The sequence below is a fragment of the Etheostoma spectabile genome, chromosome 18, assembly GCF_008692095.1.
Source record: "Etheostoma spectabile isolate EspeVRDwgs_2016 chromosome 18, UIUC_Espe_1.0, whole genome shotgun sequence".
Classification (NCBI taxonomy): domain Eukaryota; kingdom Metazoa; phylum Chordata; class Actinopteri; order Perciformes; family Percidae; genus Etheostoma; species Etheostoma spectabile.
Window position 1 is genome coordinate 10,112,041 of NC_045750.1, and position 18,406 is coordinate 10,130,446.

General features: G+C 41.4%; 1 protein-coding gene across 2 annotated transcripts in view; it reads left to right on the plus strand.

The window, feature by feature from the left end:
* The first annotated feature begins 6,259 nt into the window (after positions 1–6,259).
* The window catches only part of LOC116706232 (pleckstrin homology domain-containing family G member 1), a 40,414-nt gene continuing 28,267 nt past the window's right edge, over positions 6,260–18,406 (plus strand). Inside the window, exon 1 of one of the 2 annotated variants that reach the window (XM_032542931.1) lies at positions 6,260–6,604. Coding sequence is in view for 1 of the 2 variants with exons in the window: in XM_032542930.1 (XP_032398821.1) it covers positions 14,180–14,189 (10 nt within the window). In the remaining variant the exon portion in view is untranslated. Of the gene's footprint in view, positions 6,605–13,674; positions 14,190–18,406 lie in introns of those variants that run through there. The other variant, XM_032542930.1, reaches the window with a different exon arrangement.

Here is an 18,406-nt window from a genome sequence, read left to right on the forward strand (position 1 = left end):
AGCGTTATCTCACACATGTTCATGTTGCTTAATCACTTTTCTTTATACTATTTTCTGACATTTTAAAGACTTTATTAGGCCTGGGCAATATATCAATATGAATTGATATTGTGAAATGAGACTAGATATTGTCTTAAATTTTTGATATTATAATATGACACAAGGCTTGATGTAATTTTCTGAACTCACCAAACTATTCTCGCAGTTCTATTATTTGCCTGTAACCACCCAATCACTATATCCACTTTGACACGCTGATGATTATTTATCCCAAATTTCATTGTGTAAATATTTTGTGAAAGCACTCCACCCTACAATGTTGTCGCAATATCGATATCAAGGTATTTGGTAAAAAATATTGTGATGTTGGATTCTCTCCTATTGCCTAGCCCTACTTAATGCCATTAATGAACTGTAAAACAATTAGAAAACGCAAATCAGATGAAACAAGAATAATACATATATATATATATATATATATATATATATATATATATATATATATATATATATATATATATTATATATTATCGACAAGTTCATTTATACGCTTTATAGTTTTAAATACAGTGTATTAAGCTGCTTGTTAAAGGAGTAAACTATTGTTTGTAATGTAAGGATTGTAATCTATTTTGAGTCATTTTAATATCAAATATTGCAGACTTGATGTGTAGTTTTCATTGAAAGCCACTTATCTCTCTCTCTCTCCCCATTATCATAGATCTTGAGTTCTGTTACAGCTGTGTGTGTGGGCTGGGTGTTGTCGCTTCAGTCACTGACGGCCTATATTAGCAGCACACTTCAGCTGAAACATAATACAGGTGGCTCTCACTGCAGCAAACCTAAAGACAGATAACAGCCGAAAGAGTTGGAGGTAAGTAAAGAGAGGTAGAGTTACAGTGGAATGAAAAAGATGTCAGTATCTCAGGCTTTAGTTTTAATTGTGACATTTCAGCTTTAGATCCAGCACCAGTATCAGTTTCAGCTGCTGATTTTGACCTGTCGTAAATAAATTGATAAAGATTTTATTGGATCATTTGTGCAGTAAAACTGCATCAATTGTTGCTGGGTGCACTTGTTACCATTTAAATGTAGAAAACCCCAAATATAGCAATGCAGTTCACCAAAAGTTTCCAAATGACCACAGTTATAATGCTATATTATCTCTAATTCATCTTATTTCATTTTCAACAATTTCGGTCAGATACTGTGGATGCATACCATTTGCTTTGTTTTCTCCAGGGTGTGGAAAGTGCTGTCAGGGTGTCTGGGTGTTGAAGTGTTTATGGGGACTATCTTCCTATTGGTCCCATCTGGGTCGAGTTAAGACCTGTCACTACCATCTGTATTTCCTGTAAACACAGGGATCATTTTCCAGTTCCAATTCCCTTTTAACAACTTTATTTAGATGGACTGTAGACATATTTCTAGTCTTGGTGTCCAGCTGTTATTACAGTGACGTGTGACCTCATACTTTCTCTGTCAGCTGGACCACAGGTTTGACTCCTGTTTATACAGTAGCTTGTAGTTGAGAGGCTGCAGATTCTTAAAATGAAAAATAAAACACTGGCCATGGATCATGTTGCTAAGCAACTATTCAAAACTTGTTAATACCTAAAATGAATATACCTCAACAGTTTAATCTCATGTGTAAACCAGACTTCATCCGTGAAACATTCACTTTAATGGATATTCATGGATGGTTATGCCTGGGCTTGAACGTATGTTATCACTTGTCATCTTTCAACACAAAATTACAAGGAAATTTGTGTTGAAAGATGACAAGTTAATTAATATATGTATATATATGTATATATGTATGTGTGTGTGTATATATATATATATATATATATATATATATATAAACTTCAAAGAGGGCCAGTAAAAAGCAGGCAACATTTGCTTTTAGGTTATACTGTGTATGGCACATCTAATGCATGCACATTGTAACTGTATGAAAGAAAAACATTACTTTCAAAGTTTGTAAGTGGCCTAATCTCCTCGTCTTTTAGCCAGATTTGTGATGCGTCTTTTAGGTCTATGTTTGTGTGTGCAATAGTAATTTCCCCGAAGGAAGAAATGTGAGGCTGCTGTGTAAAGCTTTAATTTATTTATATTTGAAGTTCACCAAATGGAGTTTTTCCTCTCAGAGGGATTTATATGATCAGTGTGGATTGTCTGCCTGTTTTGAATGGCTCAATGAAGATAGGCAAAGCCACGGTTTAGGGCTTACTCCTAATTTTGAGCCTACTGGCTACAAAACCCGCTGTTTACTTTATTATGGTGGGGCGAGAGAGTTCGAGAAAAAGACACAAATGGAGGAAAGTGAAGCTATGGAGAAAAAGTTAGCAAATGAAAGGAAGGGATTGGAAAAGGGCAAAATAGAGGAAGCATTACAAGGAGACAGACGGCGTGACGCTTGGGGGGGGGGGGGGTACTGTTTGGGAGAAGAGCGATTTTCTTTTGGTACTGTAAATAATAGCCCCTGCTTGAGTTGGACGGCATTCACACTCTTTGTGTGCAGTGACATCTTAGGTTCCCTAAAGAGAGGAGAGGGCCAGAGAGGGTTCGGCTTCCAGGGTTTTCACTGCATGGGAAAGGCAGGCATTAGCCCATATAATATCAGAGAAATAAAGCCTCCACAGGTCAAAGGGAACCTGCCAACACTCACCTCCTGGCTCCTTATCCCACTCAAAACCCACGTAGGCAAACATATAGCCATTTACACACACACACACACACACACACACACACACACACACCCCCACACACCCACACACACACACACAACACACACACACACACCACACACACACACCACACACCCACACACACCACACATTCTCTTTTCTCTTCCCCCCCCCTGCTTAGTCTGAGGAATAATGCATTTTGGCTCCTACTTCTGACAACAGCAGCCCAGTGGTTGAGTTGTGGCATCGTCTCTGTTTCTAACTATAATGTAAAGCTTTTAGTCTTAATGCCAAACACATGAACTCACTAAGATGTCCCATTCATATTCATAGCAAATAAGGTAGTATCAGTTACACGTTTAAAACCACACCAAGAAATATTATTTTAATCAAAGTGTGTTTTGTATTTCAGATGACTGTGATGACTCATTCGATAAATCACTGTAATGCTGATGTCAAAGCTTCTCGACACTGCAACACTGTCAAAAGTCAGGACCACATTCGAGGGAGGCATCCCACCTTCACTGTGCTGAATCTGGTCCATCTGGTTTTAAGATTGCAGTTATTGTTACATTTCTTTCCCCCCTTCTAGATGTTTGGCCCAAATAACGCTTTGGGCCTCCGGTGTTGGGTATATTACAGTAATGTGATTTACTTTTCTCAGGAACACGACATACATATGTAACGCTTTTGTTACTTTGAAAATTTTGGGTTCAACTTGTTTGCTTTCTTTCCAGGAGTTTGATGGAGCCTTTATCTAAATTTCTTCAAATGTGTCCCTGTGTCAATTGCTCAGTTGTTCCTGAAAAACCTGTCAACAAAAAGACTTCAAGGTTATTTTTTTATTAAAATGTCCCCATTTCCTCTGTAAAACATTGCATATTTGTGATAACTTATCTTGAAATCATGGGTGGTTGCATAAATTGTGATTTGAGGTGACTCCTACCCATTGCATTACACCTCATCTGATCATGGGCTTGTAGGTGGTAGTATCTAGCAAAGTATCATGGGTTTGTTTTTTGGAAGAGTGTGGTTGAGGTCTAATGTCTTTTACCCTTTTCCTTCTGATCTAACGATGCAGGTGAGGCAGGTAAAGATGGAGGAAACTCTTCCACAGCCACGTATAGTCACTTTAGCGCTGTAATCTTTGTATTTTCAAAAGAAATGATTTAAACTCAACACCCACAGGATGAAATAAGGACCTGCAGCAATGTGCAGTGCAACACAAATATGGCGTTTTCTGAAAATTCAACCACATAAACCTATTCTGGTACAACCTCTAAATATAATTATGAACCTGAGAATGAGCATAATATGAGCACTTTAAAGGCAGAGTAATAAAAATAAAGTAATAAGTAATGTTACCAATTAATCTTTTGCTGTTCAGTAATGATTAGTAAAGTACTTCTTCAGTGAGTCATATGTAATGAGTGATTGATTAGCGGTATGAGTAGAACCCAAATGACATCAGAGAAACGAAGATCACGTCAAGAGAATAAACAAACAAGAAATAAGTTTCTATAATAAGTAAAAATTCTGGGTGCTGTCAATTTGACGCCACCGGGAAATCCCTGGGTGGAGGAGATAAAAGCGTAATGTTCCATCACATGAGTATGATTCACCTACCTGATGATGTCACATCCTGTTTCATTCCTTCATCAGTAAACAAGCAGCTACAGACGGGCAGGAAATGGTGGTGGGGAAGGACGAAGGGGGCGTGTGTGTGTGTGGGGGGGAGGGGGTTCTTTCTGCTGTTAGTTGGGGAGCTCCTGAGGTGTGATCTAATTTCCACTTTTATTCTGTTTTCCTGTAGGAGAAAACATCCGTCCAGTTGTGTCAGACAAGAATATGTTGACCTATTTCCTTTTTCTATTAAATACAGCTGAATGAAACATACAGTTGACATCAGTCACGTACGACATCAGTGCAGGCTGGATTTTTTTAAGGCTGCAACTAACACTAATATTAGCCATCAGTTTGCAATTATTTTCCCAATTAGTTGATTAATAGTTTGGTCAGAAAATAGGGAAAATGGCTGTCTAGAGTCATTACAACTTACGTAATGCAACTTGAGTTATTTGAAATATTATTTTGAATGCCCGAGCAGATCTTGCTCAGAAAAATAGGAAAAATGTCAAACTGGTCTTAAGTCCAGAGCTCTGCAAAATACGGTTCATCTTTTGTTTATAGCCTAACTGTGTATGAGTAGATAACTCAGTTTTACGGAATGCATTACAGAATACATATATATTATAATGTGTTGTCATAACCATATTGCATCAGCTTTAGATATATCAACAATCACAGGAAACCGTTGGAGTCAAATTTTCTGTTTGACATGCTACCTGACACTTAGAGTAAACCCCACTGGTCTTGTCCTCGGAGCATAATTAAAGCATTGATAAGAAGGAGCAGTTGGCAGCGGGCTATCGGCTTGTTTTTCCTTAGACACTGTGCTATCGTCTGTCATTGTCTCTGTGTGTTTTAGAGCGCAAGGTGTGGTGTTTGGTTACAAAGGCTCAGCACTGTGTTTGTGGGTACATCCAAGTTAGGATAATAGCAGCATGTCGTTGACCCACATCAGCCTGGTTTGTATGGTCACTGCTACAGTAGTTTAAAAAAGTTCCTCAAGTAAAATGATGGATGCTAAAAGTCACTATGTATGTTTTTTAAGAAGATTTAGTTCATTTATTCTTAGTTAAGTGGATCTTAGTTGGTTTCTTATCAAAGGTCAATGATTGCCACTGCCTGTGATCGCAAAGCCACCACGTGCTGTTTGGTATTACCTGGAAAAACGGGAGACCGGTAAAAACATTGGAAGTGAGAAAGTTTGTGTGCTGACGGGGCCAGGAGCTACTTTATCAATCCCAGGAAGCCTTGCTACCAGGAGGCAGGAACAACAGCCGCTGGCTCAGAGAAAGGGGACTTTCCTCCATCCTGCTCTGTTAGGATGCAGAACAATGCCAAAATTACTCACATACACAATGACTACTGGCTTGGATATTTTCTGTGTGTGCTCATACAGACCAGCTCACAGCAGGTTGCACTTTGAGCTCTGAGCCCTGTGATCTCTGCTCACTGGCTGTGTTTATGGGTAGTCTAACCCTTTACCCTTACCTGACCTCTTTTATTCATGAAGCTCTGATATTGAAAGTGACACTGGGGAGTCAAGTACAAGAAAGTGGCTAAAAAAGAGGCTCTAAACTAATGCTGAATGTAATGTGACCCACATGTAGTGTTTTTGGGGTTAGACGAGACGGCTCGTCCTTGTGCCGCCCTGTTTTGCTTTCCTATTCTGCACCAGCTTTCTGTCTCACCCACCCATATCACCTCTCCTGTTTATCACTATTATCTCACATTAATTCTTGATCGTCGTCTCTCCTCTCCCTTTTCACAATTTTAGAGACAGCTCACTCTCGCTTTGATTTCTGTCACTTGTGTCGCCTGCAGTGCTGGCTGCTTTCCAGTTCTTGTGGCGATCCCACACCACAAAGTAAGAGAGGAGAGAGAGCAAGGGTCCAGTTGGAAAGAGGGAGAGAGACTAGTCTTGCAGCAGTAATTGGTCAGGAAGTGGGCTGCTTGGATGTGCAAGCTCTTCTCTCCCTCTCTCTCCCCTTCCCCTCCCAGTGGGCAGTTAGTTCAGTTACGTTTTGCTTCCATCTGTTCCCCTGTCTCTCTGCCTCTTTCTTCTCAGTGTCGCTCTTTCTCTTCAAACTGACCTCCTAGAGGGGTGGACCACGGACCTGGCCGCCTTGCCACGAGCCCTACCTACCTCTCTGAAGCCAGTCTGCATTTCTAACACTGTATGTGTAGTGTGAAACTTTTCGAATGCCTGAACATGGATCTAACCTGTGACAGGATACTGGGATATCAGCAGCTGAGGAAAGTCTAATCGCGGGAATGGTCTCTCTGAGGTGAGTTGTCATTGTCTTTGTGTGGCGCTGCAAACTGCCAGGACACAGAGTGTGGCCCTTTTTCTTTTCTCAACAGCCCAGATTTATTTAATCACAATTGTAGAGGTTGACTTCAGAAGCCTCAATTTGGCATGACTACATTGGCACCTTTGCCCACTTGTCTGATTAGGAGCCGTGTCAGACTGCAGGATTTACACTACCTGTCTATGGGTAAGCTTGGGAGTCAGAGGCATAACAATGATGATGCTTTTTACCTCTTGTGTATCTGAGAGGATGTTCAACATGGCTTTTGTAGGTGTGTTACTGTTGTACCGTTAGACCTATAAATCCAATTTGAAGGGACAATGGTAACCTAATTAAACAATGTTTGTTGTGCAGTTTTAACATGCTTTTAAAATAGAGTAGCTCAAGTCTTAGAAGTATCATTGCTTTAACATATATGCACAGGGAAAGTTTGATAATGAACATTGTATACAACAGAAATGTAATTAGTCAAGTTGTGGTGTAATAGCAATACAATATTGGTTCGCCACTTTGTGTGTGTGTCTGTGTGTGTGTGTGTGTGTGTGTGTGTGTGTGTGCCTGCGTGTGTGTGTGTGTGTGTGTGTGTGTGTGTGCCTGCGCGTGCATGCTTGTTCTCCTTTGTGGTGTGTCCTCATTCTGGGAGCTCTAACTGGAGCACCCAGCTTCTGAGGGACACAGATTCTTCAGACCAAATGGGATGAACTCATTCGTTGTCATGTGTGACTGCAGTAAATCTTAATGATTAAGATTTATGATTTTTAGAGGACGAGTGGTCATTGTTTTTACTGTGGCCCTGGTTTCTAGTACTGTATGCTATTCTAAGGTACTACTTGCGCGCCACGAATCAGATAGTTGCATTTGGATAATTTTCCAGTATTTCTAATCATAAAACTCACTCCGATATTCTTGATGATTACCTGATGATATAGTCTTAAAAAATTCAGGGATGAACGTCCTATATATATTACCTTTTGTTATACGCTACTTTGTCTTTAGTTTCGTTTAGTTATCATAGGCAGCAGATCAGAAATATGTGTGGCATGTGATATACAGTTATTTCAAATATACCCCTGAATCAAGTTTAAATCTATTCTTTTGCTCATAAAAAGACCACAAGTGGTACATATTAAACACTTTTCTACCTCCCTTAAGAAACATATTATTTTGGATTCTCATAGGAATTGTAAATATATACTATAATATATGTGTATATATATGTTTCTTAATGTGTGTGTGTGTGTGTGTGTGTGTATATAGAGTGTATATGTACTGTATTAGCTGAGTATATGTCACGTGTTTCACCAATGGGACAAAAGTTCCTATGTCTGCGCTCTGCTGGTCTCCTTTCCTGTAGCGGGACCATCGTCCTGCATTTTAATCTGAGGCCAAACACAGTTCCTCGGTACTCCGCCACAATCACACACACACACACACACACACACACACACACACACACACACACACAGTATGAAACAGTAAACGCTGGAGCTGTGTCATCAAACAGTAAACATTAGCAATGTATTGCTTGTGTTGATGTGTAAAGAAATATCTATCTGCAATCGCCCCAGCCAAATAATATTCACTTCTAGGAAATGAAAGTTAAAGTTCCTGTAAGCCACCTGTTTTTCTCTTCTCCTCTTCCCCGGTGATTTCTTTTTTGTCATTTATCTGCATCTGTTAATGTGAATACCAACTCGCTGCATAGTTGAATACTGCCATTATCTCCCATCGTAAATCCTTTCCCTGGGTACTGCTGTGGTCGTGGTGCCACCCTGCTCTATCATTAGCTGCGGCTGTTGACCTTGTTGTTGTTGACGTAGCAGCTGTAGTTATTTCTGTGTCGCTGTTGTTTAGTCTGCTGGAATGGCAAAGACGCTCCTTGTTTTCCTGGACGCTGCTACGGTCAAGTTTTGAGGGATTCCTGCTCTTATGTAAGCTGAATCTGGTGCCTCAGTTGGATTTCTGGCTGGCAATTCCTGGTCTTGTCCTGGCACTGGTAGCAGACTTCTGTGGGCTGGGGGGATAACGGCCTTGAATCTGGAAGCCTCATAAATCTGGGATAGGGAAACTCAATACAGGATATTGCAGAGTTAACCACAATTGTAGATTTTACCACTCTTACCACTACTTTACTTGGTCAGAGGCTCTCAGCGTCGGATACCGACGCAAAAATCACGCTTAAGCTTCTGTACGGGTCGCACTGGGCAGAGCAGCAGCTCGACCGCAGCGCTGTAAGGTGACGTAGTATTAAGAGCGACAACGGTAGCGTGTAGTGTAAAAGACCTCAAATTTGCGTAAGGTGGTTGGTTGGCATGGTGGATGGGTCAAACAACACAGGACTTTCAACAAGAGACCGGGGTTTGTGTCCCGTTCTTGTCCTGTGTGTCACTGAAACGCACATTTTGAAACCCCACCCACAATCTTTTCCTAAACCAAACTGTCCCATTCTCTTGCCACACGTCTGTTAAACGTGCATCCTGACCCAGAGCGTCAGAAAGTGACGGCAAGAGTACCGACCGTGCACGTCTAAATATGACACCAAAGGGCTCGACGCAAAACCCGAGAGCGTCAAAAAGTGACCCCAAGACTCCCGACAAAGTCTAAATAAGACGCTAAATTAGACTTTTTGCTTCGTCAACACATGCCAAAGGCCCCTGACCAAGCATTGCTTGGCTGTGTGGCCAAACTTTGTTCAAATTCACAGAACTAATTCTAAATACTTGTCAGATGTTAGAATGACAGAATGTTGGGCAAATCTGTGTTAAATAATAGCCTGGATGCTCTTTTTTACAGCAGACATTTTGACTTGTAGCACAGATGTTACAAATGTTTTTAAATACGCCTTTAGTCTCTTTAAGTGTTCCAGTGAACCATGACAGTGAGCCCCCATGGCAGACATGAGGGTCGTATCAATCTTCTTATGCAACACTCTACCAGAAAGCAAATAAGCATATTTCCCAAAATGTTGAATTGGCATATTTTTAAATCAACATGGAAAACAGTTGTGTTATTGGCTACTGATTAGTCGGGTGAAACAAAGCAAAATATACTTCCATAATCTTAACCATGTGTTTTTATTTTCTGTAACCATGACATAGAAGATCCCCTAACCTTCAGCCCAAACCTTTAAGAAGTGCTTATTTCAACCTAAGACACAATCTCTCACTAAACCTGAAAAAGTTGTTCTACAAAAACTAAACCTTAATCATAGTGTTGTCACATAATAAAACTCTTTCAACAGTGATTTTTTTTTTTTAATGATTTGGGAGAAAACAAATGACAAATGATGTTGTGCTGCTGATAGGGGAGTCAGATCACAACACACTGTGTGATTTTCCTGTTTAATTTGGAGGACTTGCAGAATACATCAGACTTACAGACAGTGATGAATGAATTTTCAAACCTTAAAGTTAATTGATGGGGAAAAAGGAAAACAAAAACCTGTGTGTTAAGGGGTAAATAAAGAGCTCAGGCGGCAAGAACAAAAGCTTTTAGAGTTGTGACACTCAGAGAGAGAGAGAGAGAGAGAGAGAGAGAGAGAGAGAGAGAGAGATCCATCTCACCAGTGACAAAGACTGACAGGGTCACAGAGGGAGGGGGAAACTGTATATGAAGGACCCCTCCTCCCACAAACGCCGTCATTAGTCACAGACTCTCTCAGTCTGAATCTATTCCCTCAGTTTGGTCCACCTATGCACTGTATGCGTTACCACAGAAACAGACTACACTTTAAATTGTGGGACAGCTGAGAAAATGAAGAAGCTGTCAGGCTGTCTGAGCAAGAGAGCCCGACTTAAATACACACACACACACACACACAACACAACACACACACACAACACAACACACAACACACACACACACACACACACACCACCCACACACACACACCACAACACCACCACTGCCCACTGCAATAACAATCATTAAAAACGTTCTCCGCCTGCCCTCGTCCCTTCAGGACATGCCTACCTGAATGGGGACAGTTTTTGATTTTGATTACACACACAATCTCCCTAAAACATTTTCAAAAGGTTGTGGTCTTTTAAGTTTGAATTTACAATGCCGTTGGAAAACAAGTGATTGTGTGTGTTTGTACCAGTAAACGTTGAATAGAGTGATACGAACCCTGTGACTTGTGCAGTGGTTTATTGACAATAAGTATTTTCCTCTCTCTCTCTCTCTCTCTCTCTCTCTCTCTCTCTCTCTCAAACACACACTGTCTTCCCACATGCCACTCTGTCTTGGAGATAAATGCCTTGCTGTCGTCATAGTGACCACCACAGCGCTATGGCTCCCAATCATCTAGGCAACAACGCAACTCCAAAACCATCAATTCTGCGTGTGTGTGTGCGTGCGTGCGTGTGCGTGTGTGTGTCTGTACGTTTAGCTTGTTGTCATACTTAAAAAGGAGAGAAATAATAAAACAAAATTGATGCAGAGGAGGCACACATTGCGGAGGCACACATTGCCACAAAACATTGGATCCTACATTTCCCATAATGCCACTTTATAGTGTCTTTTGTTAATTGTTAATTTTACATTTCTTGATACAATGTGTTATCTAGTGAGCTTTAGAGGTGCTGGTGTGCAGATCTTTTTACCACTGGACAGAGCCAGGCTGTTTTACCTGTTTCTAGTCTTTATGCTAAGATAGGCTAACCACCTCCTGACTTTAGCCTCATATGTTTTAATTTAGAGAATGGTATCAATCTTTTCATCTAACTCTTTGAAAAAAAGGTGAATAGGCTTATTTCACAAAATGTTGCACTATTCCTTTCTGATGTGACAGGCATTTTACAGACTGGACTATTAATACACTATAGTCCTCAGATGGGATCAATAATGAAAAATATCAGTAGGGAGCCACACACTGCGCACTGTTTCTTCAAGGGAAAGATACTTAAGACTTCTTTTGCTGGATCAAATCTGCAGCCAGAACATAAAGTAGAGCGAATCTTTGATTTTATCTTTGATTTTTTTATGAGTTACCGTCTCCCCTTTCAACCCTTTTTTTACTAAGTGTACATGTGTTGCAGCTCATATACTGATTGTCATATCCATTAATATCATATCTTGCAGGAGAGCATCAGATAAACTGGACTGCTGCTGTAGGTTTCTGTCATCAACAGGTCATGCATGGCTGAACCGAGTAGTTTTGTGTGTGTGTGTGTGTGTGTGTGTGTGTGTGTGTGTGTGTGTGTGTCTGTGTGTGTGTGTGTGTGTTGTGTGTGGTGTTGTGTGTGTGTGTGTGTGTGTTGTGTTGTGTTGTGTGTGTGTGGGGTTGGTGCTGAGTGTGGGTGTGTGTGTGTGTGTGTGTGTGTGTGTGTGTGTGTGTGTGTGAGAGAGAGTAGTCAGATTAGGAGTGGAGGTTTAGGGGCTTTGTGGGTCAACGGAGCCTTAGCCCATTAGAGAGAGGGGTCATGCTTCTTGGGCTCTGGTCCTTATGTGTGAGGATAGTCCAGGGGGTCTCTATTATTGTATTGGTGAGGAGAAGGGGGTGGCGTTAGCAGGACCCCATGCTGCTGGGACCAGTCCTTGTCTTTTAAAAGAGGGACGACAAATAGTCAACACATTTGCTTTAGTGCTTGAGACTGAGGACCTATTGTCTCATGTGTGTCTTCCTTATGGGACCCATGAGCGGTCCTGAACTATAACTGCTTTCTCAAATGATACACCTTTTTAGAGCAGAAGTTCCCAACCTGGGGAATTGTGGCACCTGTGCGAGGTCACAAGATGAATGTGAGGGGTCCTAAGATAAAAACAAAAAGGACTTATTTCTGCTAGACAAATTTTCCTTTTTATCTTTTGTCTTCTTGTATATTATTGGATCATTTTAGTTTCTTAGGCCTTTAAAAATAATTTAATTAAAACAATATACATAGGGTTTGATGTTGTTGTTATTGAGTACCAACCCAAAAGCTTTTTATACTCTGTAGAATTTAGCAAACTGTTAAGTGTCGAAAGTTGGCATTGGTCAGACCGTTATATTGAGTCTTTGCTCAAATATTTCCTGTTATATATCATAAGTAAAGGGCTGTTTTTTATTAAGGTTATTGTTCTGCTCCTCATGTTAAGGCTAGGTTAAAGGGATTTAATTCTGCACTTCCATAAAGGTCGGAGACTTAAAAGAGACACATTGAAATTTAAGTAATGGTCACAATCGAAGTAGCAGAGATCGACATATCCTGACTTCAACTCCCTAGTATTAGTACAACTCCCTAACATATCCTACAATTACCACAGTACAACTCAGTTGTGTCTTTTATTAAACCCTCTCCGGCTCCATTTCATATTTACTGCTCTTTTTTTCAAATGTTGGAAAGCTCCCCCAGAGCCACATAAAGCATTATACGACTGTTGAATGTGATGAATTTGAAAAAGCTGTGTAGTGTGCCTTTAAACACAGACGCACTGAAAAGTTTTTAAGTGAAAGAGGTGGATTCGCAGAAAAACTGTTTATTCCTCAAAGGAAGCGATCGGGGGAGAGAAAAAAAGTAATTTGAGGGTTCACAAGCCAAAAACGTTGGGAACTACTGTGTTAGTATAATTAATCCATTTCAACTGATGTTCATGTAGGTATGTCTTGAATCCCACTTTTGACATTTTGTGCACTCATTCTGTCCAGCCTTTCTCTGATGTGGGACACAATGAGCGGTGCAGCGTCTCACAGTGGACGAGGAGCTTTTGTTTGAGCTGGCTCCCGGCCCTATTGATCAGCCGTAACACCCTCCTCCCCTCTCTCTCTCCTCCTTGTAAAGTGTGTATACGTGTGTGATCTCTGGAGCTGTGCAGTTCAGCTGCCTGCTGAGCATGCAGCAGACGCCCACACACAAAAGGTGTCACCAGCCCTACAAGCGTTACGGACCGAGCTTAAAAGTTCGATTTTGGAACGAGAGAAGAAGAGGCTAAAATAAATAAGAGGAGTGGGGGCGGGGGGGAAGATAAAAGATGGGAAAGAAAGAGAGGAAAATGGAGAGGAGGAACTCCCAGCTCCTTGTAATTTGCTGTGGTAGAGAAAGAGGAGGAGTCAATGGGAGGGGAATACCCAGCAGGGAGGGAGCAGTAGAGAGCAGAGGCCATTCACTCTGACACACACGCACAACCACACACACTCACACTTGCATGCAAACACACATATGAACACTTTTAGATACACACATGCAGGCGGTGGATGTGTTGCCACAGGAGAGAGGGAGGGAGAGAGATATTCAGACAGAGGAGATCCTTAGCAAACTGAAGTGAGAGGAAGAAAAGACATCAGGCAGAGGAGTGTATTTGAGTGTCTGTGCTAAGCAGAAAACCTGAGAGTGCATGGCCCTGTGTATGTTTTGAATGAGCAGACTGCACATTTGCTCCCAGGAGAAAGGATCCACAATGATTTTGGAAATCTAAAGGAATTTTTCCAGGCTTTTGCTGGCAATACTGTTTGGAATACTCTGGATATGTGACCTGCTCTGGGAAATCTGTCTTCCTTTAAACCTGGGCCTCACTTTATTCTTTTCATAAACTCATTCACTCTAATTTCTGTTGAATTGGAGCCAAACCACAATGCCTACCGGTAAGCAGCAGCTTTTTTTTTAATTCTTCAAATATGCTCAATGATGTTTCCCAGCATGTTTAAATTATAGACACTCACACAGGTTTTTTTTTCCAGAGGTGAAGTGGTTCTGTGATGTGGTGGCACTAGATTTAGCTATCTGCAAGCCTCATCAAATGGGATTAAACCATTTTAATGTAGAAAAACCCTTACACGATACACAATACATGTCTCTTTGGTGAAATATATCCTGTGTAAAATATATCCAACACAAAAAATATATAAAAAGTGACTCTTTTCAACTAGTCAAACTTTAGATAGCAACTTATAAAAACAAGGTCCATTTACTAGCCATTGATGGTTTGACTGTTTGTCTTAGTGGCTCTTTTTGGGTGGTGAGTGTGATTTTTGTTCCTCAGCTGACGGCGCTGTGTGAAGTTGCTCTGCAGCGTCTGTTTCTCTGCAGTACCCTTGTATGAACGTCTTCTGGTTGTTTTCTCACCCCTGGTGTTGAATGCAGCATGTTTGCTTTCTCGCAGACATCGCGGGTGAAATTCCTAATGATGCAGAGATGATGTTGCACCCAGCTTTCTGTTGTCCTTGCACAATCCGAAGGGTTATACAATTGTTAATTACAGATATCATTTTCAGTGCAGGCACTGCAGTAAACAAAAAAACATGCTACATGTGTCACAAAGCATCCCATTTACTTGGTACATGGTCCCTGAATACATTTCTAAATCTTTTGCACTCAAGGCCAGCACGCGTCGGTTTCCTCTTGCTGGGTGTAGGTTTGACCGAGTGTTGAGATGCCATTCTGCAGCCTGTGACCCAAATTAGAGCCTTAAGGGCAGCGGTTGGTTGGGGGTGGCTACAAATGGGTATAGAGGAGAGCAGAGGGGGGGATAATTGCTGTTTAGAGCAAACTCTTTGGTTTAGAGGTGCTGTAGACAATGGACCCCTCCGTCCTTCTCCTCCCACCCTGCTAGCCCAGTCCTCTGGGAGGACATCTGCCCCCTCATCCTGAGCACTCACATGCAAGGAACCACAGCCCTGTGAAGGCAGGATGGGTGGAGGGGAAAGCAGGGTGCAGAGTTGGGGGGTCCCTTCGGAGTAATCCGTCTAATATAGAAAACAAATCAATAGTTTTCCAATCTCGTGTGTGTGTGTGTGTGTGTGTGTGTGTGTGTGTGTGTGTGTGTGTGTGGTGTTGTGTGTGTGTTTGTGTTTGTGTGTGGTGTGTTTGTGTGGTGTGTGGGTGTGTGTGTGTGTGGTGTGTGTGTGTGTGTGTGTGTTGGTGTGTGTGTGTGTGTAGAGAGCTGCAGGACTTCCCAGAGTGTAACTTAAGTGAATGCAGAAAGTTCAGTGGCAAGTATTTTTTTTCTTTTTTCACTGGGCTGCAATCCAATCAGGTCCGAGAATGAGGCTAGTGTGCCACACTCCGAGGGAGGCCAAGGGTGTGTGCAGCCAGGGTCGCGTGGGTATCCCGAGGGTTGGTGTGAAAGTGTGTGTGTCTGAAAATAGGGGGGTGTACGTTTGCAGGTGGACATTTTTTTCCCACAGAGTTTAAACGCCGTGCTGTCAGCTCAAACTACGCTTCACATTCTTCGCTGATGTCCACAGTGTCAATGACAACCAAAGAAACTCTACTAGACTCTTGGATTTAACTCTCATCTCATAAACACAACCTGAAGATAAGGGGTGGGGTGTCGATCTGCGTGTATAAAATGTGTGATAGCAACTGTGCATGGCAGATGTTTATTGGTTTTAGTGGTTTTATTTTATTGTTAGAAAAAGCCATTTGTTGCTAATTGGCCTCCCAGCTGTGTGCGTGTTTGCTTAAACCATGTTTTGTGAGGCAATGAAAGCCGTAGGAGTCTATTAGGTCGCACCTCAAATTTAAACTCCTGTCTTTACCAGCCATGACGTGTGTTGAGATGTTTGAAATACTATCTTGAGATTGTTGGAGCCTGTGCAACTTGTTCTGTGCACAACACAGTAAAGAAGGAATCCTTATTCTCTCTTCTTCTCTTTTTCCACCCATCTCCCGAAACATCTGCATTATGACATATGTCCTGCCCTGCGCAGCTCTGTGTTGGTCCAGTAATAAGTTGTTCAGTGGAAAACGTCTCCCGTCTCCAATTCTATCCTTTTCCTCTTTCCGTTTTTCCCACCTCTGCCCTCTCTCTTCTTCTTCTTCCCTCGGCTCCAGTCGTTTGGCTGTTGTGTGAAATCCTGAGTGACACTTTAAGGTCCTTAGCGTCAGTTGAGATCATGCCTGTGTCTCTATCACAAACAGAGACAGACCTTTAAGATGTGAGGCCGTAACTAAACAGACAGTAGGTGCTTCATTGTGATGTGTCACTGCTCAGACTGCAGTGAACAAAAACTCTTAAGTAGTTTGCATCTATATATGTTTTAAAAGTTGAAGCTGGTAATAGAATTTGGTAGATTGGTTTGAGATAGACAAAAATATTTTAAGAATTTTCGATTTTTTTACTACAAAAGGCAGGATTTAAAATGAGACAAAGCGAGTGGGATATAGAAAAAAGAGAAAAGTGGGTGGTGTTTGACCTCTGGCCTTTCTTCTCATCTCTTCTTCCTACTTTCATTCCTTTGGGTCCTCTCCTCCTCATTTCTCACTCTCTCACAGTCACACATGTCCTCTTCCCACCATGTTTTCCCATTACATTGTCTTTTTAAATCATGTTACGTTAAGATGTTGGCAAAGTAAAGACAAAAACTAATGGGCTATAACACCATGAGATGCTTTCACTTTCAACTTGTACTTGCATGAAAACGATCTACCGTCATGCTTGTTGTGCCATAAGACTACATAAGCATTGAACTCAGCTGCCATCTGGTAGGCCTGTTGCAACATAAACAAGAACACACACGGACAAACAAGGTTGATTAAAGGACCCATGAGCTGTACAAAGTGTGTGGTCAACTTACTTTTGTCTGGGACAAAGGCTTCGGTCTCTCAAATTCTGGTCATTTCCCATGTTAATTTAAACTGGATGTGGATGTACCTGGATGGATGTTGTCTTAAATGTCCTCTTGTCCCTGGGAGACCAGCCTTGCACCTTTGTACTGCTTTACACACACATGGGATAAAGATATTTTAACACTTAATCATTTCTTGGCAACATTTATTATTCTGCCTGTTTCAGCGACATTCCCTGGCGTGTTTATTATTCAGTGAATCGTCTATTTTGATTGAAGTTTCTATTTCAGAAAAAGTCTGAGGAGCTGGCTTTCCTGAATCTACATTTAGAATTTAATTAAAATATGTCCACAAATCTTCAGGTAACACTTAGAGTAATTTAAAGGTCTGGAACTCTCCCTGAAACTCAAAGTAATGAGACACAATGGCCTTAGTATCCTCTTACATGGACCCTTTAGATGAGGCTCAGTAATTAGTGTGACTAGGGAGGGTTATGAACACATGTGCTCCAAATGCAAATATGAGCCCTGGTGGTCTGTAGCCATATACACAGGCTGGTCAATGTGTATTTTTACATAGTAAAGTATATGCTTGGAGAGGCTTGATCTGAGCCCATAGGAATGTCCCGTGGAGCTCATATGACACAGCAAACCTGCCGTTACTTTATGACCTGCTAAAACATATTCTGAGTTTAAATGTATATTAGGAAGAAGGAAGAAAAGAATGGCAGGAATCAAGACAGACAGGCTCGATGTAACTGACATTTCTGAAAAATAAAGAGGGTGAGAAGGGGCACATTCTTTCAGCTGGCTGACGTGACCTGTTGTCCTGGTCTCTTCTCGCTGATATCAGGTTGTAACTGATGATGACTTTTTTTAACCTCCTCTTTCTTAATGTCTGCCCATACAAAGTGTCATCTACAGTATGTCCACAATGTTCTGCTCCGACCCTCCCAATGCAGCTCAAAATTTGTGACTGAATGGACTTTGCATGCTGACACCCAAACGCAGACACCCAACCTAGCATTAGTAGAACTGCATGCAAGTCTGCGGTCTGCGTGGTCTGATCCACAGCGTGTCTGTCCCTTCATTGTCATTGTAATCATTCCTTCTTTCAAAACTCACCAAGTGTTCCCTCTCTCGCCCGACACAGTCTTTACACTTTGGAAAAAAAGCCTTCCAAACTTCAGCCAAATCTAATGTGAGCTTTTAGTGCTAGCCAAACCAAGTGCGTATTTTCTAAAGTTAGTCTTTTCAGTACGAAATCCCCTCTTTGATTTTTTTTTTTTTTT